This window comes from Ursus arctos, unplaced genomic scaffold (assembly GCF_023065955.2).
Source record: "Ursus arctos isolate Adak ecotype North America unplaced genomic scaffold, UrsArc2.0 scaffold_11, whole genome shotgun sequence".
NCBI lineage: Eukaryota > Metazoa > Chordata > Mammalia > Carnivora > Ursidae > Ursus > Ursus arctos.
In genome coordinates this window covers 36903231-36921246 of record NW_026622775.1, presented here as the reverse complement: position 1 = coordinate 36921246, position 18016 = coordinate 36903231, and the positions used below count along the sequence as shown (strand labels likewise).

Below are 18016 nucleotides of genomic sequence, written 5' to 3'. Positions count from 1 at the left end.
TTGTGCCTTTATGAAAATGTATCTGGTAATAGGCTGGATGAAAGGGGAAAGAGAGGGGGAGGTGGAGAGACGAAGACAGAGAAATTAGCCAGATTAGAAGCACAGAGACCTGCTGTGAGGCTGCTGAAATAATGGCCTGAATGATGGTGATAGGTGGCATGGTGGACCGGAGTAGGTGCATTCAAGGAACATGGCTGAAGTGGCAACGGACTAGAAGGGGAAACAAAATGGTATGGGTCAGAAGTGACACAGGTTTTACGCACAGAAAAATGGCTAGGATGGCAGTGATACCGTTGAGGAGGAATATGTTAATGTTGAGATTTGGAGAAGATTTGGTGGGGGTGTTATAAAATGAGTTCTATTTCAGATGGGTTAATTTTCAGATGTATCCTAATAGGCCAAAAGATGGGGAGAATTTGGGACTAGCACTCAGAAGACAGGTTTGGGTATTGAGAAATAAACATGAAATTAGCCTCATAGAAAATTGTCATCTAAACTAAAATGGTGAGTGAGGTTGCCGAGGTACAGAAAGAAGAGGAACGGTCCAGCTGAGGTACATGAAAAGAGGATGGCAGGGCGGAAGAGGCAGCAATGGGACTGGACTGTCAGAGAGGCAGAGAAACTGGGAGCCGAGAACTGGTTATGACTAACAGCAGAGCTTTCACAGAGAAAGTTGAGAGCACAGAGAGGCCTACGAGAGTTGACCATTAGGCCTCAGGCAGGTGCCCAACGGCCAGGGACTTGCAGATTGATGGGAAGCTTTTTTAGGCTTCTGGAACCAAGTATGAGAGTAGAGAAGTTGATGACATAAGGTGCCATAGAGACAAGACAGGACAGGATTAGCCTTGGCAAGGATGTTGAGCACTTCTTCCTCGGGCAACAGCACAGACATTTTCAAACTGAGGGGAGAGAATCTGAGAAAGTTCACATCAGATGAGAGGAAGACAAGCATGATGGCAGGAGGCAGCATGGAGAAGAAATCTCTAAGCCAAGTGCTGTGGCCATGAGGAAACTGGGAAATGTTCTGGGTGCCAGGGAAGCCAGGGCGAGAGGCATCAAAGGAGGAGAGATTGTTGAGTGACCACCTGGAAGCGGAAGACCACCCAGTGCATGCCCAGCCCTCCCCGCGGCTCATGAATCAGGGGCATGGCAGAAAGGGGCAGTTTTCAGTAGAGTCATTTGGGAGAAAGTGGCATCACTCGCCAAGATAATGAGGATAGGAGGGGTCAGAAGAGATGTTATTTCCCCCAGAGAGGGACTGGGTCTGAGGAAGTGTTAGCCAGAATCAAGTAGTGACAAGAGCAGGAGGCGGCGATGCCGTAGCGACTCTGGATGAGCGGCTGCTTCCCTGTGTGTGCAGCTCCCGGCTTTTGAAGCGTTTGTCATACATCATCTAATTTAATGCTTAACCCTGTGAGATTGATCAACCCGTGCTCAAGCTAAGGAAAAGGAGGCACGCAAGTGTTTTTGTTCAGGATCCTCTGTACGTTAGAACTGAAAGCCTTGGCTTTGCATTGCACATCCAGCGTCGTTCCTCTCTCCCCAGAGCCGGGAGCCCAGGGCGGAAAGGCAGGCTGGCAGCACGTGACCGCATCAGGGGGGCGTGGAGTGGCACGTGACCGCAGCAGGGGGCGTGGAGTGGTTAGCAGGCCGGACCAGACTCCAGCCAAGGGGGCAAAGCGGCAGCCCCTGTCGGGAGGTGGGGCCCCGCACCTCACAGCTGTGTTTTGTTTGGCCAGCACAGGTATTTTAGGTTGCTCTTGGACTTTTGTCTTGTTTTATTTTCATTGAATTCGATTGCCCAGGGCAGGGCACGTTCTCTCCAGTTTGCCACAGGCCCTGCCATTCCTCACTAATTACACTCAGGCAATCTCCTGTAGGGTCGTGTGAGCAGCCCCTCATCTGCAGGGTCGCCGGACCAGGCTCTTTCTCCCTGCTCTTCCTTGAGGTTTCTGACGTCCCCGATTCATCCTTTCTGGAATATAACTTTGGAAATCGAATCTTTAAATTCAGCGACAGTGATTTTATTCCCCTTTCCAAGCTATGTCGTTAACCGTTACTGGCTTGAAAAATGTTGAAAGTATAGGTCTAGGTGTAGACAGATCAGATGGGTGATAGAATTTAAATGAAAAATGCATGTGACACTAATTCTTTATACATTTTGACTACTCCATCTTAATTGGTGTCTTATCCTTTTAGACCATTTAATCAGTCAGCCTATAATCAATCCTGATATCATTTTGAAGCTACCCGAATTAATTTATTAGCTTCCAAGTAGCTCAGTATATTCAATTCTGATTTTTGTAGTTGGAGGAAAAGCAAAATAAAAAGGCAGGAAAACATACGTAAAGAATTGTATGAATCATAGAACTATAGGCTTTAGTAAGCTTATTTTGCTAATCTGTGATAGAATGTGTTAGAATTTTTCTTCTTCCGTAGGATGTTAATTGCACACCTGATGTCCAGTGTATCAAGAAAGTTTTTTAGCAATGACATTGAGACAATCTTATGTTCTTAATGCTTATGGAGGAAAACAGACGAACCTCTACCCCAGTTGTCTCTTTGCTCTTCTCCAGCCCATAGATTTTGGATGGTTTCCAGCAGCCCTGCTGCATTTAATAAGTAAATTCAGAAAATCTGGGCAAACCTCCAAAATTTGAGGTTTTGCTTAAGTTCTCTTTATTTGTGGGTTTGTTTCAACTTCTAAAAAATCTGGCTGGGAAATTGGTACGATATATTTCAGTTACAGCAATAATATATAAGTAATATTTGACACAAATCGTTTGTAATCTTGAGAATTTCTGATACAGAACTATCTATAAGAAGGTCTTTGCTTAATCTTAGCAGATATGCCAAATAGTAGTGAAATATAGTAGTGAAACTCCATTTTAATTTTAGGTAATTTGTTAATGTTTGGGATGATCTCCATAAATATTTGTATTGTAAAGTAAAAGGTTTACTCCATAATATTTTATAACTCAAAAAATCGTTAACCTGTGTATAGGCACTATTTGCAAAGTATTTGCAAACTTGCCGTTTCTTTCAGAAACTTAACATTAAAATTTTGGTAGAAAGTAGATCTATAGTTTTACTGTTAACATCCTGGGTATTACTGTCCTTCATATTTTTTATACTTTTAAAACAAGACTTTATTTTTAAAGAAAATAAACTATTTGTTATATAATGGATGGAATTTAACTTTTAATGTGAACGTCAAATACTTGAAACCACAGCTAATATTGTGGCAGTCTCAGGAATGCATGCAGTTGCTATTAGGGGTTTATTCCCCCACACACACACAAAAATAGACTTAGATAAGCCACAGATCAAAAGCCTCAAAAATTAAACTCGAGGAGACTATTAACATAAGATGTGAATGTAATTTGTAAGATAATTTTTATACAGGGCAACAGGGTTTAACTTGGAAACAGCAGTATTCCCAGCTTCCAGGGTTCTCATAATAGTCAAAAATGTACTTAGCCATTCTAAAGGGCTGATGACCTGAGTAAATTATTATTTATCCCATTTATGACAAATTAGCAAACATGCTGTATAATTAAGAAGTGAAAGTAAAAGCAGTTTCAAACTCAGAACGTTAATTTCAAAAGATGAATTTTCTTTAGGTCTCCATCTCCTAAAAATAAAGTTCTTAAATGATTTTGTTTTTCAGAGTTAAAGCATACACATAACTATTTATTGGTTATAGCAGAAGAAAGCAGACATGTAGGTAGATTTTCAGAGGGGATACTTTAGTTTATACTCTGCTCTGTACCTCCTTCCAGAACTATTTCCAGCATGGGAGCGCCTTTCCTCCGTAAGGGCTTTCACATGTATCCTGGGACAAAACATCTCCTTTCGGCAGGTCACAGAGATACTTGATATGCTTCCAAGCCCTGAATCCTAAAATATTGTTTCTAAGTGAGATTTTTTTTTTAATTTAAAATTAAAAGCCAGCCACTACATAAAACATGATCCTATTTTTTTACTTTCTCAAAGAAGAAGGAGAACATTGTTTATTCTCTTTGAAAGTTACAGATTTTGCCTTACATGCAGAGCCACTGTGGAGTTACTCCTTTGCACACACAAACCAGTGCACAGACCCACCTCCTGGTTGCCTGGGAGGCCACATGACAGGGCCCCACTGGTCATGTGATCCTGGCACAAAGAAGATGCAAAGTGCTTCTCAGCATGCCTGTCCTACCCCACCCCATAGATGGCCAGTCTCCCCAAGTCTTTGATATTTGAATTTGAATATAGAGGTGTCACTTTCTAATTCTAGCCGCAGCTTAGATTGTCTGTGACTCCTCCAGTTGTCCTGGAAAATCAAAGTATATTTTCCTTCCTCTGAAGTACTAGCAAGTTAGGATTCATAAAACACTTCGATGACAGGCCACAAGGCAATATAGCATTGTGATTAAGAGGCAGGCTTTGGAAATAGACCTAGGTTTCTACCCCTTCTCTGGGGGGGTAGAAACACAATAAACACAATAAACACAGTGTCCTTGGGCAGGATTAAATCTCCCATCTTCAGTTTTGTTATCTATAAAATGAGAATAATGATTATTTCATAAAACTGAGGTCAAGCTCAAGTTAATATATGCAAGATGTATATTAACATACACCCAATAAATAGCAGTTAGTATTCTTTTGTATATAGATGTGAACCAGAATTTACCAATAGATAACTGCCATATTTGTTCATGAATGCAATTAATTGAGATTCAGTATCAATCTTAGAGTGTGAGCCTAAAAACCTCAAAATATTCTAGGCCATTTAACTGCTACAATGTCAAAGTTGCTTTCCATCCTGGGGCTTTACATGTCTGTATTCCTTAAACACAGTTCCAAAGGATGGCCTCAAGAGCCAGGCTGCATTTGAAGAAATGAGGACAAATTACATCAAAGAACTGAGGAAGATGGTAACTAAGTGTCCCAACAATTCTGGGCAGAGCTGGCAAAGGTTCTACCAACTGACCAAGCTTCTGGACTCCATGCATGACGTAAGTAGAGCCTCTTGGTGCTTGTTAAATGAGGGATCAACAATCACACACTGTTGACCCAACAAAACTGGAGAGGTGAGGAAGAGTTCTCAGGTCTTCGGGAAAAATAAGGATAAATTATCCAGTGGGAGGCAGCAACAGTTGAGAACTGATTAGGAAGGAAATTTTCTTCTGATCACCTTGGAAACAAACCCCGTGTAAAGTAAAGGGTGTGGCTGTCTTCCATTCTGAGCAGGATGAGAGCGGCGTGGACCATCATAGCGAAACCCCCGTGTCCTAAGCCAGGGAAGGCCCTCACATTTGCTACAGGTGTCAGATCAAGTTTCACATTTCTGCTTGCAATTTAGGAAATGTTTGGTTAATCAAAATGTTTGCTTTCACATTGCATAAATAGTGTCCATCTTCTACAACTGTTAATCTAATAACCCAATCTTTCCAAAACATTGTTAGTGGTCCGGGGCCAACTTGGATCATCTCAGTCTTTGCCAAATTTTGAATCCTATGTCCATTCTTCACAGGAGTCACCTTTCTTCTCTTATGTAAATAGAGAAAGTAAATTCTGAGCTTGTTTTTAAATTAATCAATTATAGATGTAGCCAAGGTGTTAGCAGTTTCTGCAAATATAGATTTGGAGAACTTGCTTTGTTACGTCATTTGAAATATGCTTCCTTTTTTTTTTTTTTTCCACTTTGTGAGCAGTTTTCTGTAGCTCTGGCTCAAAGAGAAAGTTGTACACAGTCGTGCTGATTTCGTTTTTTATGTTTGTGAAGCTTTCATATTTTCTTTTGAAAAATTTATTGCCCAAGTTCAGCCCATATGATTTGTGTAAGATATCCTTTTTCAGATATTTCTCTGTTGTTCAGAAAAATGTTGCCAGGCTCCACGGCTAGTATTATACTAGTATTTCTATTGAAATCATGAGTCATCCTTTAAGATTTTGTTTATGCCAGTGGAATGTGATGATGTCTCTGTGGTTTGATAGATAAGGAATGTCGCTCGCCAGTGTTTTACACTGAACACTCGGTACATATCACATTGATTATGCTTTCTCTCAACTTTTCATTTGGTCTTAAGTCAAATTCCCACAAGGTGAATTCAGTGATAATTTGGCTAATTATCAGTGGCCTAAAGAGCATGGTTTAATGGAAAATCGTAGGACTAAGGGATGATGGCAAATGCAGCTTTAGAGAGATCACAACTCACTTTGCTTTCCACAACTCACACAGAGAACAAAAGAAGCTAGAGCCGGGAGCGCAGGTCACCTGTAGAGAACAGGCAGCAGATCCACTTTCTTCTGTTAGCTTTGTGGAAAGCCCTTTATAGTGGACTCAGAATGGGTTCTTGATGAATTCTCTTATTTGTTCAAACGTATGAACAGGCTCAAGTGCAAAATCAGAATTAGTATGTGATTGTCATCACCTCAACATATGATACTAGATGATACACTTTGAGGCAATTTGCATGTAATGAGACTGATAACAGAAGTTAAAACTTGTTTTTCCACAGCCTCACAGCATCTCTGTGCCTTAAGCAGAGTGGCACTGGGGGAACACTCAGGAGTCTATACCAGTGGTCCATGTGTCAGACTGTCCTCACCCAGCTGGTTTTTTAGTGCTATGCTTGCACAAGATTGAAACTCAATGAATCCTTGACCCAAAGGTCATAAATGATGATATTTTGCAAAATTCCCCAGGGCAAATCCGTGTCTTCTTAGTATTTTTTTTATCAAGGTATAATTGCTACACAGTAAGCTAATCATTCTTAAAGCATACCTTTGGGAACTTTTTCACACTCCGGTGACTATCATTACCATCAAGATAGTAGACATGTTTATGACCCCCAGAATTTTCTTGTCCCCTCTTTTAACATTTCCTGCTACCTCCTGCTCCCCAGTTGCTTTCTGGCAATATAGATCTGTTAACATATTCCAGCATCTCATATACATGGAATCATGCAGTATGTAGGTTTTTTGGTCTAGCTTTTCTTCACTTTGCATAATTATTTTGGGATTCATCATTAGTTCATCAATACATGTATCACTTTGTATCACATTCATCAGTGCTTGTATCACTAGTTCATCCCTGCCCTTTGCTGAGTAGCATCCCACCATACGGATAGTCCACACTTTGGTAGTCCAGTCACCTGTTGATGGACATTTGGGTTGTTTCCAGGTTAGGGACTAATACAGATAAAGCTGCCGTAAAATCCGTTTATATAAGTCATCGTATACGGAGATTGCTCGCTTTTCCGTGGGTGAATAGGTAGCTAGCAGTGGAAAGCCTGGGTCACATGGTAGGTGTGTTTTCCTTTTTTACTAAACTGCCAAACTCTTTTCCAAAGTGGTTGTCCAGTTGTACTTTCCCTTGAGAAGTGTGTGTGAGTTCAGACTCTTTCTAGTTTTAACCATTCTAACAGCGATGCGCTGGTGTCTCAGTGTGGTTTGCATTTGCATCTCCCTAGCGATCAATGATCTTTTTGTGTGCTTATTTGCCATCTTTAGGTCATCGTCTGTGAAGTAACTCTTCAGCTGTTTCACTCATCTTAAAAGTTGGATCATCTGATTGTTGAATTTTAAAACATCTTCAAATAGTCTAGATACAGATCCTTTATCAGATTTATGATTTGCAAGTATTTCATCCCACTCTGTGGCTTATCTTCATTTTCTTAACAATGTCTTTTGAAGAGCAGTAGTTTTCAATTTTTTATAAAGTCCAACTGATTTTTTCTTTTATGAATCCTGTTTTTAGTGTTGTAACCAAGAAAATCCTGCCCAAGCCAATGTCACAAAGTTTTTTTTCCTGTTTTCTTCTAGAGGTCACTATCCTTCATTGAACCTTTTTTTTTAATATATATTTTGGTTTTTGAGAGCATTTTTGGTTTTTCCTTGTGGAAGGGTAAATCCAGTCCACCTTACTCCATCCGCCATGGCTGGAAGGAGAACGAACATTCTTTGGGGAATCACTGCAGTCATTTTAATTCTGAAACCCTTGTTTTAAATTATCAAAAATGTTTGCACTTAGAAGTAGCCTAACAGAAGCATCTTGAATGCTCTATTTATATTCCTATTCCAGACAGAACATTGAAAAATGCATTGTAAGTCTAGAGGGACCTTTCTAACATTCACGCTTACTCAGACTTGAGACTGCCTACAGCTTTTTCATTAGAGTAAATTAGTGAATCAACATTTGTGGAATTTTCTTCCAGGGAACAAAGAGCTAACAATGACTGGCTCTGTACTTAAGCCTAGTTTTGGTCACCCTGTGGAAAAAGAGCATTTGTGCCTAAGGTTCACACAAATACGAACCCTCTGAGTCAAATCAAAGCTCTGCTTAAATAGCGTGCGTGGTATGCCACCCCTCCGGACACATGTCCATAGATCTCAGGACGTGGATTTCTTCCACATGGTGCACACATGTGTTGGCAGAATGGTGCCAAGGTGTGTGAGCGGAACATTCTCTGAAAAATAGGTTGGCCAGTTAAGTATTTGAATCGGTCAGCAACTTTAATGAATCATCATCCCCCTGAACATCAATCTTTCCCCAAAGAATGTTTCAAAGAAAGCAGCTGTGGTCAGGCTGCTAGGAATAGATGTATTTTTGCATTGTAAATGTTTGGGTATTATATGCAAGGCATATAGATTTCTTATTCTTTTAGAGAAAATTGATAATTAATAGTTATTCTCTAGCTATTGCTAAGACAGGCAACTAATTTTCCACATGTAAGAAGCACATTTCTTTTTTTTTTTTTTAAGATTTTATTTGTTTATTTGAGATAGAGCAAGAGCAAGAAAGAGTGCGTGAGCATGAGCAGGGGGAGGGGCAGAGGGAGAAACAGGCTCTCCACTAAGCAGGGAGCCCAGCACAGGGCTCGATCCCAGGACCCTGGGCATCGAAGGTAGATGTTCAACCAACTGAGCCACCCAGGCGTCCCAAGAAGCATATTTCTAATGAAGTTATTGGTAACGCCTGTTCATTCATAGAGATCAAGAACTGTATTACGATCATTGTGTAGAACCGTTAGTACATGTTAAATGATGATATTAATAGTACTTTTTAGAGGCAGAAATTGCGCTTTTCAAGGTCATACTATTATAACCTTCTTTATTTCAGTATACACACTAGCCAAAATGTACGTCGTGCATAGCACTATTGACAAGGCTACAAAAGATACTTTAGATTCTAGACAGGTGGCTAGAGAACAGTGCTCAGCAGAAGGGAATCAGGTGCCAAAACTGGCTGCCAGAGCAGTAGAACCTTTGAGAACACACGGGTCTCTTTCTTCCGTCTGCCACTGAGCCCCCACCGTGTTCTAGGACCAAAGGTGCAAGTGTGCATAGAATACCTGTCCTTTGGAATCCCATTTGTTTGATCCAGGAAGATGTTCGTCTCATGCAGCAAATGCTTTAATATCTGAAAGTGCAAGGCAGTCCGTGTACGCGGGAGAAGCAACCCGAAGCTTCGCCTCCAGGAGCTTGCAGTCCGCTCAGGGGCCCCAGACAGCACTGTACAGGCAGTGTGCTTGGGAGTTCTGACGAGGTGAGCATGCCGTGAGTTGTAGGCTCACTGATGTCCATTCGGAGTTGATAGAAAGCCTGATTGAAAAGGCATGGGGGCCAGCTGTGCTGAGCAGGGTTCCTGGAGGGCTTCCAGGAGGGATTCAGAGAATCTTTATTTAATAGAAGAGACAGAGGCCCAGAGAGTGACTCTCCAGGACCCATACGTAGTCGGTGGCAGCTGAACCGTCTTGACTCACTGTCCCATGCTCCTGACACCACTGTCACCATGAGGGAGAACTTCAGGCTAATAGCAGCTGTTCAGTTTTAGGCTGGTCTGCATCTTTGCAGATCAGAAAACTAGCGTCTAGGAACATTAAAAACAGCTGCACTGCTCTCCAGCTCTCCAGACTCATTTGGATCTTCCCTGGCATCTTCTGGAATGCGTTGTTTTTGTGAGGCACGGGGTTACGTCTTGAAGGCAGTGAACCTGGCGTTGTATTAAAATGTCATGCTTGTTTAGCAGTTCCCAAAACAAAATGTTAGGTCGGCCTCAGCGTAAGCTGAGCAGGCTTTGGTGTGGAGGCTTTTGTCTCTGCGTCTGATCATTAAGCCCAGGTAAGAAACTACCCATTGCCTGGGCAGGCACTGGTGTGTCCCTTAGATGCTGTTCTCTGCGTGACAAAAGGAAACACTCTGAGGGTCACGTTGCTAAAGAATTGCTTTCTGTGGGTCCAGAGGGAATGCTCGACAACTGAAGTGGCTCTTCTCTCAGAGCCAAGGTCTCCCTTCCACGGGGGGCGGGGAGCAGAACATCTGGTGGTACAGTAAATGCTCCGTGTGCGCACTGGGGAGACTTCATTCTCTACGTGAAGAGGGCGTTAAGTTTCAGTGACACGATCACCAACAAAAGAGATATTGCTGCAAGCAGTCGAGACTATTAGCAAATTATTTTGAGATTCTCATTGCTCATTTAATTAGTGGGTGCTTTTGCATCCGGGCTGTGGTAGTGGTAATTTCCTTCGTGATTACACTATAGGTGGTTTTGAGATCGACGCAAACCTATTTTCAGCCTTTCTCACCGCACACTGAAGAACGCAAGGCACAAGTGTGGCTCAGTCCACCATTTGGGCAGCGCGCTTTCTTTCACATTTGATTCTGGTGTATGTCTTCCCAGTCAGCTTCTCCTCAGGAAACGTTCTGAGACCAAAATAGGAGCCCACCGCAGAAACGTAACCCCAGGGGATGGCCTGTGGTGCTGTACCACCATTTCTCGCAGTAAACTTGGGCACTTCACTTAAAGTTTCCACCCCTGGTGTCTTCAGCTATAAAATGGGAATGATGTCCATCTTACAGGGAGTTTTTAGGAGTGAATGAAATAACACGGGTCCTGAGTGAGGCATCTGCCAGAGAGCAGGCAACAAACACCCCTTCACATCCCCTTTTCCCAGACTGTGTTAGAGTTTCCCCAAAACCGTGTCTCCACACCACCAAAAAACTTCCATCAGGCAGTTTTCATTTACTTTTAAATACAGAGACACCCAAACCCTTGAGGCATAGCGTGGACCTTCAAGGAAATAACAGGCTACAGTTGGCAAGATAGGCAATAAGGACCATTCCACAGAGGAGGGCAGGAAGCACGTCAGTCCTGAAGCATTTCCACGGTCCCTCAGGTCCCGGGGCACACCACGTCAGCTAGACATTTACCAGGGGAGATCGGGATTGTTAGAAACATGTTGGGGTGTGCTGTGCCACTTTCTAATTTGCTGGAAGGATTAAAGGTGTCTGATGGTGGAATGATGGCAGATTGCTGTGAGGTGCCCATCAGGAAGATTGATGCTGGCGAACTATCAACCCTTGCCTTAGGTATTGTCAGAACGCTGCGAGCAATGAATAAAGGCTGGCCACGCTGCTTCAGCAAGAGGAGGGAAATTTCCCTTTCTTCTCGTTGCTCATGTGACAAGAAAATGACATTATTTGATTATTTGTAATACAGTACTGGTGGTAGCACACCTATGTGTGTGCGTGTATTTGTGTTAAGAGAGATCAAGTTCAAAGCCACATTCTATTTCACTGAGCAAAACAGCTATTTAATATAGTTGTTAGCAGTGTTATACTGCCTTCTTCCCTGACAAGACCATGACTAAGAAAGATTCTAAATAAAGGAAGAGATGTTTATTCTAGAAACAGCTAGTGAGCAAAGCCTTATCTTCCAAGGCACCAGTGGAGGGGAGGACACAAATTATGCAAAGACCCTCTCCTTTGGAAAAAGAAATCTTCAAAGTTAAAGATTTCAAATTAAATGAATAATTGACATGGCAGATCTCATTCTTTGACTAGTTGATGAAACCAGTGCAACAGTTATTAATGGTCTGCAGCATCTGTTTCTGCTTTTCTATATAGACTGGCATTTGCCTTTACAGATTTCTAATTTCAAGGGTATAGCATGGTTCAGAATGCATTGCCCTGGGTGAATTGTGCCAATGAGTACTTATTTTCATTTAGACCATTTTTGTGTTTATGTAGTTGAAAAAAATGCATCAGATTTTTAAAAAATAGGAATGGGGGGAAATGGAAAAAAAAAAGAATGTTCTAGTATTTTGATATTGTGGATAAATAGGGAGTTCATGACTTTGGGTGTGGTTTGGAAAGGTTTAGGATTGGCCATGAAGCCCTGATAGAATATGTAACTCCCCACAGATATGAAGGATGTCCTTACCTGTTGTTCTTCTTTGTTCTCATGTGAATTAAGGGCAGCATCAGTCAGTGGTCAGGATTGTGACTCGCAAAGCTCCCCTACGGTTTGTAATCCACTCATATTGTGAGAGGCAGCAGAAGAGTTGAATTACTGTCTTCCTAAACCTGTTGGAAAGAGGATCTGAAAAACCAGGATACCATGTAAGAGAAGATATCTTTCAGTGCCTCCTAAATAGGCATATAGGAATGGGACATCCCTATGTCAGTTACATTTCCTGTTGACCGTCTCCATGGGGGTGTGCAGAGGAAGTGCTGCTGAGTGGCTCTGCTTCTGGGACCTGAGCTCCTGGCAGAGTAGGCCCATAAAACAGCAGCCTCCACCAGGCCAGGTACTGTGTTGGTGCTGAGGATACAACAGAAGCAAAGGAGACTGGTTCCTTGACCTCAGAGTGCAGTCTGATGGGGAATATAGACAAACAAGCTGGGGACTAAAATCCAGCGTGCCAGGTGCTCAATATGGGCTATAAGGCCCATAGGTGGTGTACCTGGAAGAGGAAGAGGCAGGGTGGAAGTGGCCCATGGCATGAGGTGAGGGAAGTGATTGCTAAGCTGAGCCCCAAAGGCAAAGTAGGAATTTGCCAGACAGATGGAGGAAAGCTGTCCCAAGCCAAAGGAGTTAATATCCCAAGAGATTGAAAGCATGGTAATTTTGAGAAATGGAGAATTTCATTGCGTCCAAGGGCACTGGGGAGGAACTGAGAGAAATGAGAATGGAGACGATAAAGGGATCTGTGAACCACCACAAGGGAGCCATTGAGGGATTTTGAGCACATCTGTGGAGAATCTAGACCTGCTCTGTGCAGTACAGTAACCATTAGCCACACGCAGCTGTTTACATGGAAGTTAACTAAAATTAAGTGAAATTTTAAGTTGAGTTCTTCGATCATAGTAGCCACATTTCAAGTGCTCAGTGACTACATGTAGCTAGTTGCCACCATTTGGGGCAATGCAGAAAGTCTGACAATTGTCCAGTATTGGACAGTGCTGACCTAGAGAATCTATTAGGGGAGGAGCAAGAGAATCAAAGGACCCGTTGGGGTGCAGGTGTGGTAATCCAGGTAAGAGATGGGGGCATTAAGTCAGCGCTAGGGGAAAGGGGGACTGAGGAGATATTCATGTGGTGGAATGGATAGCTCTTGGTGTGATGAATATGACATGGAGATTGAGAGAGGAGGGAGGAGGTCGAAGATGACCCTGGGATTTAGACATGGATGGCTGGATGGGCTGGAACAAGGGGAAGAGCTTTGAGAGGGGATATGATGAGCAGGTTTTGGGATATTCTGATCTGAGGTATCCTTAGAACAACCAGGAGAAATGTCAGGTAGATACTGGGCTCTGTTGAGAAGAAGATGAGGAACATGGAATGCTGATGCAGATGGCGGTGGGGGAGGGGGGGCGGGAGGTGGCGTCATGAAGCCTGGGGTCAGATGGGACTGCCCAGGCACTGCTGTGGAGGGAGAAATGAAATGGCCAGTGGATTCCAAACAGGAAGATTCCAGAGAGGCTACAAGAGAGCAGCTGCTGAACTGAAAAAAAATTTTTAAATTTAAAAAAGAAAAAGGAAGCAAAAAGAGGGATATAGGGGACAAGCCAGAAAAGAATGTGTCCCCCACTGTGCAAATGAGGGGTCAGAGGGGCAGAAGCTGCAGAAAGGTCAGTCAGCAAACAGTCTGAAAACTTTAATAGCCATAGAAACAGGAGGGTTATTGTGAAAAATCGCTGACTGATTCACCTTGTGTTAATGTTCAGTAGTTTCCAATAACTGTATCAGAAGCCACAGAGCAAACTGGGACAAGATTTTTTTTTTTAAAGAACATTCAAGGTGTTTTCCAATAAAGCTCTTAGAAAAATTGTTTTAATAAATAGAAGCATGAATCTTTCTGTCATGTGAGGGCATGTATATAAATGAGTATTTTATATGTGGATGAAGGAACATGTGGTTTTTGTGTTTGAGTATAACTAAGAAATCACAGTGGCTTAGCAAACTCTTTGTGAATAACCCCAAAACACACTATTACAGAACCCAATCCAGTCACACATAAGTAATTTTAAATTAGTGAAAGCTTTATTATATACTCTATACGTATATATGTATTCCAACACTAAACACATGTGTACGTACTGCATACATCTATCGGTCTAGATAGAGATGGGGATGGAAGGTGGGCGTCAAAGGCAAGCCATGGTGCGTCAGGGCTGATCTTGCATTTCAAGTCACGATTTTATCAATAATACTGGTCCTGAGTCCTTTCTCACCCATCACGTTCATATGAAACCTTAATGATAATGACAGTTAATTTCCACATGCAGCCTAGAACTTTATCGCCTTCACTCATTCGTGGTTGGTCATGGTTTTCTGTGGCTGACTTAATGGCAAATCTGGGTTACTTCCTTACCTCTTTGGAAAAGGTTGATTTAAAACGTTGAATATTTTCTGTGGCTAATGTTCAGACTGTGACAGTGCTTACCAACCGCTGGTCAGTAGCTAGGTCACGTTCCGAGATGCAGTTGTATTAGATTTTAGAGAAATGAGGAAAAAACTTCCACATAGGAGTTTGTGATTCCTTTTCATTTAATTGCGGTAAAATACACAAACATAAAAGTTGCCACTTGTAACCGTACAGTTCACTAGTGTTAAGTACAGTCACGTTGTCCTACAATCTCCAGAACTTCTTCAGCTTGTAAAACCGAAATTCTATATATACTATTAAACAACTCCTCGTTCCTTCTCCCCCAGCCCTGGCAACCACCCTTCTGCTTTGTGTCTCTGAATTTGACTACTCAAGGTGCCTCAAATATATGGACTCACACAGAGTTTGTCTTTTCGTGACTGATGGATTTCACTTAGCATATTATCCTCCAGGTTCATCCATGCTGGAGCATGTGTCAGAATGTCCTTCCATTTTAAGGCTGAGTAATATCCCGTTGTATGTGTTTACCACACTGTGTATCCGTTCATCTGTTGACAGACACTTGAGTTGCCTCCACCTCTTGGCTATTGTAAATAATGCTACATGATCATGAGTTTGCAGATCTCTCTTCAGGATCCTACTTTGAATTCTTTGGGTGTGTTTTTAGAAGTAGAATTGCTAGATCATATGATAATTCTATGTGTAATTTATTGAGGAACCCCCAAACTATTTTTCACAGTTTTTTACATTCCCACCAAGAGAGCACAAGGGTTCCAGTTTTTCTACAACCACACCTGCACTTGTTACTTGCTGTTATTGAGGTTTTGTTTGTTTTGTTTTGGATAATGGTCATTCTAACTGGTGGTATATTGAGGGTGGTATATTGTGGTTTTGATTTGCATTTCCCTAATGATCAGTGATATTGAGCTTCTTTCATGCATTTATTGGTCATTTGTATTTCTTCCTGGGAGAATTGTCCATTTAAGTCCTTTGCCCATTTTTTTAAAAAGATTTGTTCATTTATTTTAGAGAGAGAGAGAGAGAGAAAGACTGCGAGTTGGGGGAGAGAGCAGAGGGAGAGGAAGAGAAAGAATCCCAAACAGACTCCCCAATAAGTGCAGAGCCCTGACTCAGGGCTCAATCCCATGACCCTGAGATCATGACCTGAGCTGAAGTCAAGATTCGGACGCTCAACTGATTGAGCCACCCAGGCGCCCCCCCCCCTTTGCCCATTAACCAGTTTTTTTCTCGTAGTTGTTGAGTTGTGCAAGTTCTTTATATATTCTGGATATTAGCCCCCTATCAGATATATGACTTGTAAGTATTTTCTCTCATTCCATGGGTTTCGTTTGTTTGTTTTGGCATCAGAATCTTTCCCTTATGAACTTATAATGATAACAGACAGTAGTTTGTTTCTTTTAATCCTTAACTGGAAAAATTAAAAGTTGTGTCTGATCCTAATTTATTTAAAGAAAAGGGGGGAAGGCGTATTTTCTTATAATAGCTACTCCTTTGCATTCATTAATTAACATTTTAAACGTTACATACCCACAGAGCATGTGCCACTGTTCACAGTTAGTTTTGAAAGAATGCTGGGGGGAAACCAGGAACGTGCCTTGTTTGGGGAGGTAGACAAGAACCGTGCATTCTGTAAGACTTATGATGCTATAAGATGAGCTTTCTGAAAAAACAAAAACGAAAACAAAATATCAGGTAGAAAGAACCACTGAGGGTCCCGGAAGCCATGCTCATGGAAGATCACATCAAAATCTAACAGACACGTAGAAAGCTTTTCTTAATCTAAAATATATCTAGGGAAGATTTTGGAAAACTATCTCATTGTCTAACACCTGTGTCAATAAAAACCCCCTCTTATGCAGCCTAAATCCCTCTTCTTAAAATATAAAATAACTATATAATACCTGGGATTTACCTAGTGCCTTTCTTTCTTAAGTCCTGTCATTAAATCCTCCTAATAATTCCATGAGGCAAGGATGAGTAAATACTACTGTTTACACTTAATCACCTCATCTTAATTCCTTTCTCTATAAAAAGGGAATAAAAATATTTACTCTTTTTTTTTTTTTACCTTTGTACAGAGAAAAAAATTAAAACAGAGACTGATTAAGTACACCTTCCCAGGTTCTTAAGTGAAGCATTTCCAGAAGGCAGGGGCATGGGAGGAAAGGAAGCACGTGTGAGACACGTCAGCGCAGAGCCAGCCCTGCACCTGGTTAGCTCTGTTGCCCCTGGTAGGTTAGGGTTCTTCAGGGGCCCACACATAGAAGGGTCCCAGTCTTGGCTTCAGGCTTTGCTCTCACCATCTTGAAATCTGTAGCAAACTTTGAACAAGGAGCCCCCCAACTAATGTCGCCTGTCCTGGGCACAGTGTCCCCATCTAAGATGGTGTTGGGCAGAGGCACGATGATGAGTGTGGAGAGCATTTTGCAGCTTGCAGTGCACAAGCAGACGCATCTTTGAAAGGAGGCAGCGGAGGATATGAAGGCAGAAAACTAAGTGAAGCAGGGTAGGAGAATTGAAGGAAATAAGAGACTCATCCATACACAGAAAAGGAGCCTTGAACAGCTCAGGCCTAACTTGACACAAAAAGAAAGAGTGGAGAAATTTCAGAAGGGAGAGAGACGTCATTAAGCCGTAGAAAAGAGGAATGTTCTATCAGGGCTGTTTTAGACTAGGGCAGATCATTTTAAATGACTGAGATTTGCAAAGACCCAGAAAATGCTGGTTGATCAATTTTGTTTATCAAGGTCATGGTTAAAGGAACTAGAAAGTGACTATGGTTTCACACACAGTTCTCATAATTTGCAGATTCTGTATTTAGAAATTCTCCTACTGGCTAAGATGTATTTGTAACCCCAGAATCAATATGGCCCTTTTGTAGTCATTCACATACGTGCACCAAGCAGTAAAAATGCGTGTGTTCCCAGCTAAGGTCAAACAAGGTGATGTTCTGCCTTCTTGTTCCAGCTCTCATATACAAGTGTCCTTTTCAGGATCTGTTTAGTGACACAGTGTTTGCATTTTTGTTGGTGATTCTGCTGTTCACAGTGGTCCCCAAATTTAGTGCTCATGCACTGTCTCATGTTCCCAAGCAGAAAGAAGGCTATGATGTGCGTTATGGAGAAGATAATTGTGTTCAGTAAACTTCATTCAGGCATGAGTTACAGTGCTGTTGGCCATGAGTTCAATGTTAAAGAATCAGCAACATACATTAAAGAAGACGTCTCGAAACAGAAACACATAAGGCAAGGTTGTGTATTGATTGCTGACAGTGTGACCAGCAATTCATGGAAACCTAACCCTGTATTTTCGCTAGGAACAAGGGTTCAGTATCT

At 41.9% G+C, this 18016-nt stretch overlaps 1 protein-coding gene and 1 long non-coding RNA gene across 6 annotated transcripts in view; one reads left to right on the top strand and one right to left on the bottom strand.

Annotated features, from left to right (window-relative positions):
• The window catches only part of NR3C2 (nuclear receptor subfamily 3 group C member 2), a 323747-nt gene that overhangs the window by 283820 nt on the left and 21911 nt on the right, over nt 1-18016 (top strand). For all 4 annotated transcript variants that reach the window (XM_057310111.1, XM_044384353.3, XM_026499446.4 and 1 more), the window contains exon 8: nt 4843-5000. In XM_057310111.1, coding sequence (XP_057166094.1) covers nt 4843-5000 — 158 coding nt within the window. The remainder of the gene's footprint in view (nt 1-4842; nt 5001-18016) is intronic.
• LOC130543347 (uncharacterized) overlaps nt 9069-18016 on the bottom strand; it is a 34596-nt gene continuing 25648 nt past the window's right edge. The window contains exons 4-6 of one of the 2 annotated variants that reach the window (XR_008958648.1): nt 16209-16341; nt 12212-12370; nt 9069-11443 (exon numbers count right to left, since the gene is read on the bottom strand). This is a non-coding gene — a long non-coding RNA (uncharacterized LOC130543347). Of the gene's footprint in view, nt 16342-18016 lie in introns of both variants that reach the window. The other variant, XR_008958647.1, reaches the window with a different exon arrangement.